Raw genomic sequence first — 14,724 nt, 5'->3', positions numbered from 1 at the left:
GGTAACTCACGTGCACTTCTGGCTGTGCTCAACTCACAAGGGCAAATGCATGGCCATGCGAGGAGGGTTAAGTGCCCCCAAACTGCAGGGCAGTCGGTCATAAAGCCCCAGGTATCTTAATACTTCCCTATTTTTCTGGTTTCCCCAGAAGTTTGAGTCATCCAGCTTAGATGAAGATGAGGTTACAAAATTTACAAACTGAGTAAATATAGACTATCCTTTCAGGAACATCTGGCTAACAGTTCGAGCTGAAGGTGAGAGAACCGCACTGCCCGGGAGTCCAAGAGTCAAACCGAAGTCTGCGCTCTGCCACAGGTTTCCTGGTAGGCTCTGGGACCATCAGCATTACTGAAAAACCTGAGCAGGACTTCCCCAGTGGGAAGCGCTTCTCCCCAGCTGTTCCACCTCAAAGCAGCTTGTGTCTCCATCTTCCAGGCTACCCACACCTTTGCTTTTGCACTTTCTCAGAGCTCCTCCAACCCCGGAGGGCTGAGTACCTATGAGCCTTCCCCACCCCAATGGCCACGGGGACCCACAACTCGGATGGGCACCCTCGCCAAAGTGCCCTGACCTCACCTGCGTCCCCAGACTGAGCTGGGTCCACAAGCACCTTACAGGAAGTTTCCAGCTCCCTGGTTTCTTTAAAAGCAGTCTTAGTTCTCCCTTCCACCGTCATCCAACTTGCTGACACCAAGATGCTCACCAAGGGGTGCTTACGGAGGCGGCAGAAGGTGAGGGTTCAGTGTCGTTCTCCAGCTGAGGGGCTCCCAACCAACACCTCCTGGAAGGCAGCCCTAGTTGCCAGGCGGTGAGCGATTAGAGGGTGAATTGCTCGCAACCGCTCCTTGGAAACAGTCCAATCTTGCATTAACTACACATTACGCAGTTAAAGAAAAGGAGTAGAAATACGGGCACGAGCAGAGACTTAGTTGAGACAGTTGCTTAAAAAGAGAGCACCGGGGTCCTTGCTGCCTTTGTAGCTTAAGCACAGTTGAAATACACAGGAACAGGTATATTCTCTTGCAATAAAATCTATGAACCATGCGGAAAAAATACCTCAACAGCCCTTCAGTGTGATCTGTGGGGAACAAAGCCCCCTTCTGCAGAGGGGCTTTGAGCTGACCCCACACAAAGCTCTCGTGCTGTTCCAGGAGCGATGCTGCCTTTAATGGCAACGGCACAAGCAGGTGATCTAACAGCATCAAATCCTGAGTAGTTTACCAAGAATTTATTAGTACGAAGTATCTATTTCATTGAATAACTCCCGGCAGCTGTAGAGAAGGTTTCCAGGATCCCACAAGTATGGGACAAGTCACGGGACAGTCCCCTTGAGCCTGAACACAGTCTGCTCTTGTTCAAAGTGGCAAAGGAAATGAAAAGTCAAAATTTGCTTGGGGGAACAAGTTTCTGCTTGGTATTAAAGCTATCTCTGGTACATCTGTAGAAATGCCTACACAGTAATTCCAGGTAACGCAGCAGTAAAGGCAGAGCGTTTCTATGCAGGAGAGAAAACAAGCCCAGAAAGCAGTCTAGTCATCCGAGTTTACATTTTATAATGGCAATTTATCAGTGATTTTTTTCTGCGCTGAAGCAGCCTACACACATGGAGGCTAGAGTCGCTGAACACAGCTCAGCACAGCGCGGCTCTTCTGAAGAACGGCACGTATCAGAACTGGATTTCAGAGCACCAGCGTGCCCAAGCTTCCAAACAGACGTCGATGTCTACGTGAAGATTTCTGAGGAGGAGCTTCCCTGCACACTGTTTGTAACCTCCTTTGTTCAGAAACTACACACAGCAAAAGCATGCGTGGATACTGCTCCAATTTGCAAGTCTTTCTTGGGTAGGGATGGCCCACCCTCATGAGCAAAAAGCACATCGCTGACAGTACACGCTAACAAACAGAGAGATGTTCCATCTCACCCCAAAAAGCCAAGAAATTCAAACTGGTTTTGCAAATGTTCCCAGGCATCCATCACCATTGAGCTGTCTTACAAAATTCAAAGGCTATATAAAGAAAAACTACCAGACATTTCTTGATGCAATACCAATTCGCCCCAAGTTAAAAATAAGTAGTTTGGATGTTGTGACATTTCAGTAGAAGCCTGATTAGACACTTGTCTTGCACAACACTGCTGATTTCTATGAAAAGTTAACTGAAGGACAAAAGGCTACTGGAATGGGAAAAAATGAAGTATTTTATATATTTCTGCCAGTGGGAAGAACAGATCCCAGGCATGGCTAGTTGCAGATATCACTTGCTGCAGCAATTTTTAACAATCATTTGAAAAACAGCTGAACATTCAAGTGTTGAGTTTAGCTTATCACAGACCTTGCATTTAAAGGGAGGTCCTCTGACACCTTCCGTTGCTGCTTGGCTGAAAGTAGCCATCAGAGATTTGTAAATTCATAGTTTATATGCTGCACTTGGAATCTTGATTGTTTTCTTTATCCTTCTTCACACTATTTGGCCAGCGTTTCCAGATGCATTTGTTTTCTTTTTCCACTCAGCCACGGCTAAAACAAGGGCCGACTGCCCTAGCTCAGGGCATCCATTCCCACTTCTTTCAAATCCTGTCCAGGCCAACTATCATAGAATCTCTTAACACTGACACGCACTGTAGGGTGAATTCATTAATTTGCTTATTAAGTCTTAATCCACAGTGCTCTCCCTCCTTATTTCTTAAGGCATTTGTCCTACCTTGGCCATTTTTGATGGGACCTCTTCAGAGAGACATGCCTATTCCTAGCTATTTTCTGTACTTGCCTATCATTATTTGCAGAGAATAGCAGGGAATCTTCCTATTAACATAGCAAACGTTCAAATACTATAATGGTAGCCATGCAAAATCTTGCAAGGCTCCTCTTAGTCTAGGAACACTCAGATTAAAGAGTATCTGTGGATCTTGGTGAAGAAAGCCATGGTGGGGATTTTCAATGCAGCACGGAGCACGCGTACTCAAAGCAGCCAGAATAGCAAGTCACTGTGTGAAAAACCGTCCCAGCCACACGTTCCACAGCTTCGCAGCTCCAGTCCCTCTCACATCCTGTCTTCTCTTACATTAGACGCTTTGTAGCCCTGAGATTAATAACAGTTGTGAGTTCAAAGGCGGTAAATGGAACTACTTCAGTTACTCGAGCCAAAATTTAACACAGATGTCTTCCAAAGCACACTCACTGTTCAGTCACCATCTATTCCAGGATTAGAACTGACAACATTATCTGCAACTTTGATCTTCCTTAATTGATTTAATTTACTTTGTATAAAAACACACATTTGTATATACAAGAGCGATGGGAAACAAATATTTACATATGATTAAATATACAAAGTCTCAGTACAGATGCTCACCTTTACAAAATAAATGATGCTAAAATCTGTCACCTGTTCTTGAAAATGTTCAGTCTCTTAGACGTTAAGTTGCACCTATCTTCTTAACCCAGTACATTTCATTAATAAAGCTTCTAAAAAAACCCTGCCTTTACTGTGTGAGAAATACGTTACATATTAGACATGAGTATTTCCTGCACGCACATGCAACCATAAACCTGAAAAAGTTATGAATGGTTAAGGCATAATGCTCAATTTAGTACTACTGTGCAATCGCCTAGGTACTAATGCGTAAAGAAGAATAAAAAAGTAAGGTAGCTCAACTTAATACCATTTACTGGTAGCCTATACTGATCTTTAAAGTTTAGTCAAACATCACAAATGCACACATGACCCAAGTCAAGATCCTGTAATGTGTAGAAATACTGCCCAGGAAACCCCCAGACTGCATAATTGGATTACATGAAACGAAATATCAGATGGTAAGATGTGGATGGTCGAATCCTTGTTCAGAAGAGCACGCTGCAAGTAAATACATGCAATTACTAAAAATCCAAGTTTAAACAAACATGACTACAAATAAGCCCAGCTGACCTAAATTCAGGAAAGGTGGAACAGCAGGGACCAATGTCACATTTGTGTGTGGATTTTCTAAAAACTGTAACATCGTATCAAATCTGTTGTTTTCAATATGCTCCAGTGTGAATTTCTTTTTAATTTATTTATTAAAAAATAGCCACCCGACTCAGTAATAAATGAGGAGAACTAGACATTCTCCAACCTCTTTAGAGCCATGCTTAATATAAATGAGCACTCAGCGGTTTACTAAAAGACTGCCCGCATACATAAAGCATGTGCACAAACTTTGAGAAGCATGAGGACTCAAGCTAAATGCTGTAATAAAAGAGCAAAAAATGAGAGTTAATCGGCAAATATACTTGCTGGATATCGGATGCTACGTGTGCGTAGGCTTTCATATACCATCAGTGTGACAGTAAAAATAGAAATATTTAAAAGGATCAAAGACTAAATAATTAAGGAAGCTCCCACACATAGCACTGAATTAGAGGGGAGACAAAGTTTTAAGAGGAAAGACTGAGCACACTGAACAAGAGTATAACTGAGATTCCAATCTGAAAATACCAAATGAGAAATTCATGTGCTGAGAGTAATCCTCCTCCGTCGAAGTGGGTAGCGTCTTCTTTCTGGTGAATCTACAGCTTTTTTTCTTTTTAGCAAAACGTAAGGATTTTTACTGCTATCAGTGTCTGTTGGTGTGACTTCTCCTGGTGATACGAAATTTTGGACATTATTTTCCTCCTTCGCCTTGCAACCAGCAAAGACTTCTTGCCGCAGCTTGCAGAGTTCCAAGGTTGGTTGCCAAGTTAACGCTTGGGAAAAACCTTCTGCTCTTTCTATTAGCGCTGGGAGAGACTGCAAAAACAAACCCAAGTATCTCAAGTTACACGGGAAAAATAATGGTTATAATGAATGAAATATGTTAATAGATTCTGACAGGCACAAAAGCTTCAGTGTCTGCAGAGATGATCCTCAGGATGGCAGGTGAAGGTTGGGAACTCAGAGCTACCAGCCTAACAGTGACAAGGGTCTGCACTCAGAAGCCATGCAAAGAGTATATCAAGTTTCAATGTTCCTTCGTTACGTCTCTAAGCTGAATGAGCATCACAGGAACACCACAGTTCATGTCTAAGCTGGTACTGAAGTAATAAATGTCACGTGCTGTATGAAGTTGTACAGGCCTTCAAAAGATGTTTTATTTTTCAGATGCTGCAGGTTCTAAAATCTCTGTAAAAAATATTTCCTATAACCACGGGGTAATCTTCCTTACTACCATGTGAGGGGGAATGCTTTACAGATAGAACTTCAGCAGTCCAAACCTAAAGATGTACTTGCTTCAAAGTACACACGCAGGCTTTTTTGTTTTTGTTACAAAACTATAACCAGGACGAGTCAGAACTCCTGTTTCATGACATACTATCAGATCAAGAAAAAAAAAAAATCCTTTTGGAGCACCCAGAGATCTCACCTTCATTGCCCCACTGATCTGTTTGGATGCCATTTCTGCCACCTGCGTCAGATCTGCGATGTAAGCATCTACAGAAAAACATAAAGCCCAAATAAACTTCTGAAACGTAACTCTCTCCCCCCAATACTTGCTATCGACTTTTTAGAAATCAGACAGAAAAGCGGTAGAGTCCCTGTACAAAACTTAAAACCTACAACACATCCCTTTCATTATAGCATTGAGCACAACAGCTTGTATGTTTTATCTTACTATTGTTACTCTTTATCACTGAAAATGCAGTAGTGTCTAGCAGTCTCAACTATAGTAAGCCAAAGAACTACAAAGTTCTTCACTAGAAAACCTAGAGCTTATACAAAACATGAGACACAAAGACAGTATTTGACATGAAGGAAGAGAATAGTTATAAAGAAAAAAGATCTGTTTTCAAACCTTTCAAGCTCATATTACGTTTGACAAAAATGCATGAAAGAAGGAGAATAAACACAACTGTGGAGAAAATGAGATGAAGGAAACCCATTTTAAGGAGGGGTAAAAAATAACCTTACAGCTCCAACAAGTCAGCTTTTACAATAAAGGCTACATTTTTCTCCTTGCTTAACTTACTAAGCATTAGCACCAAGAATAAAAGAGAACCAAGCACAAACAACATGAACTGCATTAATTCTGCTGGGTTAATAAAAAAAGAAAACTGAAGCAGGCAGCAGGTGCAGAATACTGGGGGAAAATGGCATATATTTGATTGCAGTAGCAGTATGGTAAGATCATCAACACAATATATGTTTCTGACGATTGATTTACAAGCAGTAATAATTCTTTACTCAGGAGTTAAACTCTAAGTTATTATAAAACTGTTTTGCATGTTCTCCGCCATCATTCTGTCTGCGATGCTATGCCATCAACAAAAACTTAAAATCAGCAGATAAGTAAGCATGCTCCTGGGAACTAAGCAGCCTCACCTCCACTACTCTTATTTTTCTGTAGGGTTTCACCAGTGCCTGCAGTAGGATACAATGCTAGATGGTGCACACACCCCTAAACCCTTTCAAGGTTAACCACAGCATTCTGCTTTGAAGTCAATCTCACTAGTGCTACTGAAAATAATTTAAGTCCATCACTGTATTCTAGCGCAGGGTGACAGTGATCCCCTGCTGAAATGTAGTAAGCAGCAAGGGACAGTGTTTTGTTAAATTATCCGTCTGCATGCCCAATGTGCTGATCAGACGTGGTTTAGGAACGCATAATCCATGTATAAACATGGATGCTAAAATGCACATCATTCAGAGTCTGGAAGGAAAAACAGTCCAACAGCAGCCTCTTTAAACACACCACAGAGGCCTATGAATGGACATTCTCTAAAAAAAGGATATGTCCATAATGAAGCATTCTTACAGTAGAGTATTGGGATTAGAAGACTGGTGACCCTATGGAATGGCAAGGAAGGAGTTAAGTAAAAGTAAAAATAGTTACTTGGATTGTTCCAGTTATACAGAAGGACTGACATACAGTTAAATGAAATTTGCCTGCAGGAGTTCAGCTTGACATGGACAGCATTACATTCCTCAGTGTTCAAGGCTTTCCAAAACATAGGGAAATGAAAAAAGGAAACGAAAGGTATTGAGTAATCTAAACATTTTTGGTTTCTGGCCACTGTACTTGCTAAACTGGGATACATAAACTTCCCAAAGACTACATAATACTAAAATTCAGCACAAACTCTATGCTACCTTGGCTAGGACTTTGCTGTTACCAAACCTAAAAAGGCAATACCATAGTGCAAGCTGTTACTACTTCCAAAAAGTAGGTATCAGGAAAGCATAGATCTGGACACTAGAAACCAAAAGAAACCCAGATATGAAGTGATGCTCTTTACTGCTCCTGTTAGCTGCTTTGCTGCACAGGCTGGCATTTCTGGAAGCAATGTCTCCTGTTTACAAAGAGGAAATGATGCCTAGAGTGAAGTCAGATCAGTAGGGTGAGAACTGGAAGATTAAGCTCAGCTTCTCAAACTTTAACACCACTGCTTGTTACACCAGCTTTACATCATGTGCAGTAATCCATAGTGAGGGTTCTGTAACCATGCTTTTCAACTCAGAACAGCATTGGTAAATTCTGTCATTTTTCAATACTTAAGAACAGGCAAGACACGAATTTCAATTTCTTAAGGCCAGCCTCAGAAAGGCACATCCCAATCACCAATTGCAAAATACACCACCTTGTTCCAAGGAGTTTCTATAAGGAATCTTTCAAAAGCATGTAAGCAAACTTATGACATTGTTTGCGGTTTTGTTTCTTCATCAACCCTTACAAATGACACAGGCAGGATAAAATTTGATGCCTACTTTGCAAGTCAGGAGAGTCAACACTGCCATCACTGAGTACTACACAACTGCTTTCAATTCCCTGAAGAAACTGACTGAAGCATTTCTAGTATTCATGTAGAAGGAACACAAGAACGGTCAAAGTATAATGTCAGCGATCCATCTAGTTCCCCATCTAGCCTCCATCAGTGGTGAAGGAAAGAAGTAAGAAAACCTACTGAGGGTAGCTCTGCGACAATTTCTACCCAATACCCACACAGCGGCCAGCTTTTGCCTTTAAGTACAGTGCCTAACAGCAGACAGCACTTAGAAGAAGAGAAATGGGTACAACAAACTGATGCAGCAATACATGCAGTTATGACAAACTTCTAGCTATTTTAGTCGATTATTTAAACAGTCAATAATTTTAAACAAGTTTAAAGAAAGCTTCTTAAACATTTACAGCTAGCCAGTAAGGTAGGCAGTATTTCCTCAGTACAGTTGCCCTCCCCGCGCAATCTTTACCTTGAGAAGGCTGGGATCTTATCTCTTCTGGTGTTACAAAAGGCTGGTAGAGCTTCTGCATATTCAAAAAAACAAAAATTCTGAAATACCCTCTTGATTTAATAGCTATCTAATATACACATAGCAGTCGGAACAATGGAGAAAGGCTAATACAAGGAGATGCTGGTGGAATTACTTACAGAATGTATTAGAGGTACAATTTATAGATACTCAGTCACTGGCAACAGTGTTCTGGTTAACACCGTTAAGTTCACTGCAAACACATCTCCAAAATCTGCTTTAGTTTGCAGAATTCTAATTATTAAAGCATGAGAACTAAACTGAAATCCAGACATTTTGGAAGAAGCATTGCCACCTGCTGCACAACTGAGGAAAAAGAGCTGCTCTGGCTTCTAAGGAGCCATTCACAAAACCAGTACGCTTTCACAGAGGAGCAAACTCAAACAAGGGGTACATTAAGACAAAAAGCTAAGAAAAAGAAAACTATTTAAATGACTACATTCTAGCCCTGCAATTACTTCTGCATGAATAAGAACACTCTCCTTCACAGACCAGGCTCTCTGGCGCTTTGGTCCTACTGTGAGTCTTGTGACTTGACATCAGTTAATTGTGACATGAAGTTAACTAATAACAAATAATGAATACAACTAATATTTAGTTATATGAAAGGTGGAATTAGAAGTAACTACCAGGGAAAAAGGAAACAAAGCAAAGACACAGGAACGTAAGTTGTATCATCTGCAAGTTAGTATTTTTCTTCACTTCAGGAGCTGTCCCACAGCCTTCTTCAACCAAAAGCAAGTAGGAGGAAAGTTAATTATTCCTCCCTGTAGTTTTACTAGAGCAATTTTTTTCACAGTTCACACATCTTCTTAGCAAATTTACAGTAACAGCTCCAAGCAGAAGAACAAACATTGCTTGCATTATCCTCAAACGTAACAAAACATATTGACTGAAAACCTACAGAATGATCTCTTGCTTTGGCAACTATAGGGAGATCACCACACTAAATGAGTGGTTCTCTCCAGATAAACTGCAGTTAATTACCGCATTTTCATAGCTACTTTTTATGCCTCAGAAAACATGCATCACAGGAGTAGCTAGGGTCAAAAAAGAACATAAAAGCAACCAAAAGCAGAGAAACCACTAGTACCTTCACAGCAGTAGCTGAGGGGAAAAAAAAAGCCACTTCATTTACAGAGATAAACTAAAAACTTCCTATATTTTGCAGACACTTTTAATTAAAATAATCATCAAGTTGTGGTGGTGTAAAATTTGAAGAGGTCAGCAACAGAAAAAAGGTAGCGTGAGAGGCATTCTAAATAACTAATCCATTTTGGGACTCAGGTAGAACATAGTTTTCCTTTTGCAGAAAGATTACAAGATCTTGTTAAATGTTGGTGTTATGCAATAGCATTTTATTTTAGTTGATTTTTTTTGTTTGTTTTCCATACTTGATATATTGACAAAACACAGAGATCACAGAAGGCAATATATGTTAGAAAAGATCTCAGATTTAAGACAAATATATACCCATGCACTTTTACTTACTGTAAATCATGTATGCCCGGCTAACCTAGAGAGTTACTTTTGTCAATTTTAATCCTCAGAAGTGGAATGCAGGCTCTTAACTTCCTAAAAAAAATCCCTGTCTTCTTTAGTATAGAATCATAGAATAGCTGAGGTTGGAAAGGGCCTCTAAGGATGGTCTAGTCTCACCCCCTACTGAAAGCAGGGCCAACTAGAGTAGGTTGCTCCGGGCCTCATCCACTCAGGTTTTGAATATCTCCAAGGATGGAGGCTCCACAGTCTCGCTGGGCAGCCCGTGCTAGTGTTTGACTACCCTCACAGTCCTTTTTTATTTTTACTTTTAAATGGTTAAATGGAATTTCCTGCATTTCCATTTGTGCCTATTACCTCTTGTCCTTTTTTTTTGACATAGAAAATTGACTCCTAATTAATCACCAGGTAAGCAAAAGGCAGGCCTAACGTAACTGCAGGAAAGAAAGTTAGCAACCACAGACATGACCGGGTTGTTTAATGCCAGTAATTATTTTACACTCAGTGTCAAAAAAAACAGAGAAATTACGGCACCTATTCATTAATCCACATTACCTTTTTTTTTTTTTCCTTTCTTTACTGAAAGTACTTACTCAATGTAGTCATTAGGTCAACAAAAGTGCTTAGGAAAACACAGACATATTTTTAAAAGTCATACACTGCACATGATAGTATCTGTATGTATCATAACATTTAATACTTCAACCAGCCTTCAGCCAAAGATTTCAGAAACCTGGATTTGACAATATAAATAGGTGTATACTGGCTTGTAAATCATGAGTCATCATGTTGAAGCGATCTGCTTAAGTAACTTGCTGAAGTGTGCGACAGGCCCAATTCATTCACAGTCATACCACTTCGTAGTAACCCTCATTTTACCGAAGAACAAATTAATAGAAAGAAACAATTTCATAATATGACAAAGAATCAAAAGCAATTATGGGAAAGAGCTTAAAGGTCAACATTTGATGATTTATTTCTTCAAGTTACATGTGGTCAGCAGCTACTATATGCAAATGTTTTCTGAAAATCTTAGGTTACTCACCAACATCTCTTGCTCCGCCTTCATGGTTTGTATTGCATGCATCAGTATCTTTTTAGGCCACTGCTTACGCTTTGTTGTTGTCTCTACTATTAGTTCATCAAATTGATCTTCAAGAATTCTGATGTTGGAACCTGAAAATTACAAACACACAAAGTTATTGTAGGAATTCTCCTACAATTATTTTTTAATTTGAGACAAAGTTACAAGGAAAAAGACAGCTTTAGATCTGAAATAAGAAATCATGCATGATTATCAATGAAGATAAAGATATCTCTCTTGGATCTCCTTGTAAGGTGATGCAGAAATTGGAGCACAACTTGATGTTGACCAGTTACTTTTGAAGTAAGGAAGCCGGTGAGAACAGGGGAGGCAGGGAATGATCTGGGGAAAAACCAAAAATGTATTTTTCTCTATGCACTCTGAATCTATAAAGAAAATTTCACAAAGAAATGGTTATCTTTTGAGATTTGTTTTTCAACTGAAGAAAAGCAATGCAAGATGCAGCAAGAAAAATGTTTTATCTATGTAACTTTCAAGCATTAAACAAACACCAACTGTCCAAACAGTAATTTGAAGCCTAACTGATTTTATATCATATAGAGCACAGATATGTAGTTTAATTTTAAAATCCATCTATGAATTTTTGACAATATACAATGTCACCTTAATGAAACACGGTTCCCAGAAATACTCTGCACCCTGAGGACATCTGTAATTACTAGTCATATGGAATTTGCAAAAAAACCAAAACATGTCTGCTTTCAACACCTGAGGCCCAAAAGACTGTATTTGGTAGGAGCTAACTTTCATAGCTTGCTTCTCCAATCGTAAGATTAGACTAAATACCTAGCATGTATTTTTAGCTCTTGACTAAAGTGTTTTGACTACTGCCACCCTACTGCAGGTACTCAGCTTCTTCAAGATTGCAATTACAATTAACAATTTGAAAAGCTTAAGATAGTATTTTAAAACTGGTTTCAAAATTTAGTAAATGCCTGCACTGTCCTGCCATCACACGCCATCATTACAAACTATAAAAATTAAGAGTTATAGAAGAAAACAGAATTAACCACACAATCTTATATCCTAACTGTGTGTAACTGAAAGGTAGTGCATATTTCTGTATTCTTGCATCTGCACACTCCTATAATTTTTCTCCCCGCTGGAGATTTGAAACGTTGACAACACTCTTGCTTTTTAATTTTTTTTAATTTAATTTTGCAAACTCCTTAGCATTTAAATTCCCTGTCCCTGCTAACATATTGAGCACAACTTGCAAGCCATGCAATGTTTTCAATCTAGTGGTAAAGAATGGATTTTGAGCACCCTCTCTTGGCCAATCCGTGCAGAATCAGGTGATTGTAAACCTCAGAAAGGCAAAATCAAGGTTTTAAGAGTTTGTGGGTTTGTTTTTTTTGTTTATTTTAGGATCACTGTGAAATCATTTAAGTATAGAGAGGAAAGACTTGAGCCACTGGTCAATGTAAACACCAAAGGCACAAAATGCCAGATCACTTGGTGATTCAAACTGGACCAGAGACAGGCAAATGAGTAAATTTACGTCAAATTAAAAAGCACAATACAGTCCTTACACCTGCTTTATGCCAGCTGTAGGAAGATGACATTTCAGTTGGCATAAAGTTAGACTTGTACAGACAAAGGCTAACTTACTGAAAATAACATCCAACTGGACAAAGTTTTCCCACTAAGAAAATCCTCTTACAAATTTTTGAACAAACTGGAATTAGTTAAGTGAATCAGTTCAGCATCTTGCATCATGAGACCAGCGCATTTTTGACTTTGTAGTCAAAGGAGTTGGAGTTTTATCATTCTAGAATTACAACTGCAGAAGCTTCCTGACCAAAAAACAGTTCAAGGAGCTCTTTCTCCATAGCCAGTTCAATATATCTGTATTTTTGACTTTGTGCAACTGTAAAAAGCATCAAGTTACAGGCAAAGAGTATCTAACACTAACACAGGCGAGCAAATGAATCGCACTGAAATTTTCTTTGGACACCAGACTACCAAGAATCTCCACTACCATTATTCAGAAGTGAATAATTATAAAAATACGGTATATATTACATATAAACATATGACTATATAGCAATAATTATAAGCATTTCCTTAATTTGTATATTAAATAGTAGCAACAGGCATACTACTAGGACCTCTTGATAGGAAGAGATCTTGGCCAATCCCTAGCACAAAATCACTCAGGCTGGAAGGGCCCTCAGGAGGTCTCTCCTGACTCAAGCCTCCTGCTCACAGCAGGGTCAACACCCAGTTCAAACCAGGTTGCTCAGGACTTGCATCCAGTTGGTTCTTGGAAGCCTCCAGTGTTGGAGACTACACAAGCTCTCTGGGCAACCTTTTTCAGTGTTCAGTTATCCTAATAGTGAATTATTACTTCCTTACATCAAGTCGGAACCTCCCCTTTTAATTTATGACCCTTTTCTCTGTGCACCTCAATAAATAGTCTGGCTCCACATTCTCAGTAACCTCCTCGTAGGTACTGGAAGGCTGGCTTGTCTTCTCTGGGCTAAACAGGCCCAGTCATAGGGCAAGTGCTCCAGTCCCTTGGCCGTCTTGGCAGCCTCTGATGAACTCACTCCAGTTTATCAACAATTTCCCTATACTGGGGAGTCTAAAAATGAGTGCACTACTCCAGATGTGCTCTAGTAAGTGCAGACTAAAGGCAAATAATCACTTCCTTGAATCTACTGACTACAGTCCTGTTAACACAGTATACTAGGCTGGCTCAGAGTTAGCCCACCAGGACCCCCAGGTCCTTTTCATCCTGTACCCCTGCAGGGGGCTACCCCTTCCCAGATTTAGGGCTTTGCTTTTTATCCTTGTTGAATTTCATGAGATTCCACAGATGCATTTCTCCAGCCTGTTTACGTTGCCCTGAATGGGCCTGCCCTTGAGCATATTCACTCCATGCCACCCTGGTTGATGTCAGCTGCAAATTGGGTGAAGGCACCTTCCATCTCCTCCTCCAGGTCACAGATAAAGACACTAAACAGAATGGGTCCCAGAATAGACACCTGAGGAACTCCACTTGTAATCAGCCCTGAGGTAAAAGCATGAACCATTAAACACTACCCTCTGAGCTCAATGATCCAGCCAGGATTCTCACCTCCCTAGACCATAACATCCTAGCTTGGATGCTCTGGAAGACTGCATCATTGAGTACCGGAGCAATTCCAATGGAAGAACACCAAGAGAGCTGGCATGCAGAGTACATGATGTATGAGAAGCAGCTGAGGGAGCTGGGGTTGTTCAGCCTGGAGAAGAGAAGGTTATGGAGGTAATTTAACTGCTACCCTCAGCTACCTAAAGGGCAGTTCTAGAAAGGACAGAGGCAGGCTCTTCTCAGAGGCATGCAGGAAAAGGATGAGAGGCAACAGATACGTTACAGTAAAGGAAATTCCAATAGGCCACAGGAAAGAAAATTTTCACCATCAGGGCAGTCAAACACAGAAACTGACTGCCCAGAGAGCCCCAGAGAGGGAGGCTTCTGGACTTGGATCCTGTTGCTGTGTTCTAGCTTCAAAAATAGATCACGTTACCCTATTCCATTAAACGTTGTATACTCCCTTTATTCTGATAAGAGAAGTTGCTGAAATAGAACATGCTCTTTCCTAACCTCCCGAATGAAAAACCTTGCTTTGAAATACCGACTTCCTAAAAGCTAGACTTTCTAGCAAGACAGCTGCCATTAAACTTAGTTAAACCTTTATTTTTCCCATGTTAATACTGGATACTTTGGGAGGCTCTAAGCTACTTTTCTCCAGTAAGCAAGTTAGGTTGGCACCACACACTAGTGCTAGCTAGAATTTGTACCTCAAGATCTATAAGGATCTTGACAGAACTGTCAAACAAGCAATGGTGCTTCAGATAAAGCACTTTCCCCTT

At 40.2% G+C, this 14,724-nt stretch overlaps 1 protein-coding gene across 1 annotated transcript in view; it reads right to left on the bottom strand.

Moving 5' to 3' along the window:
- Positions 1-4,484: 4,484 nt before the first annotated feature.
- Positions 4,485-14,724, bottom strand: part of NSL1 (NSL1, MIS12 kinetochore complex component) — a gene marked incomplete at its 5' end in the record, with an annotated part of 10,862 nt that continues 622 nt past the window's right edge. Inside the window, 4 exons of the mRNA XM_009576436.1 lie at positions 4,485-4,763; positions 5,377-5,444; positions 8,199-8,253; positions 10,804-10,934. Coding sequence (XP_009574731.1) covers positions 4,485-4,763; positions 5,377-5,444; positions 8,199-8,253; positions 10,804-10,934 — 533 coding nt within the window. The remainder of the gene's footprint in view (positions 4,764-5,376; positions 5,445-8,198; positions 8,254-10,803; positions 10,935-14,724) is intronic.

Source organism: Fulmarus glacialis, unplaced genomic scaffold (assembly GCF_000690835.1).
Source record: "Fulmarus glacialis isolate BGI_N327 unplaced genomic scaffold, ASM69083v1 scaffold40500, whole genome shotgun sequence".
Classification (NCBI taxonomy): domain Eukaryota; kingdom Metazoa; phylum Chordata; class Aves; order Procellariiformes; family Procellariidae; genus Fulmarus; species Fulmarus glacialis.
This window is presented reverse-complemented; position numbering and strand designations above follow the sequence as displayed.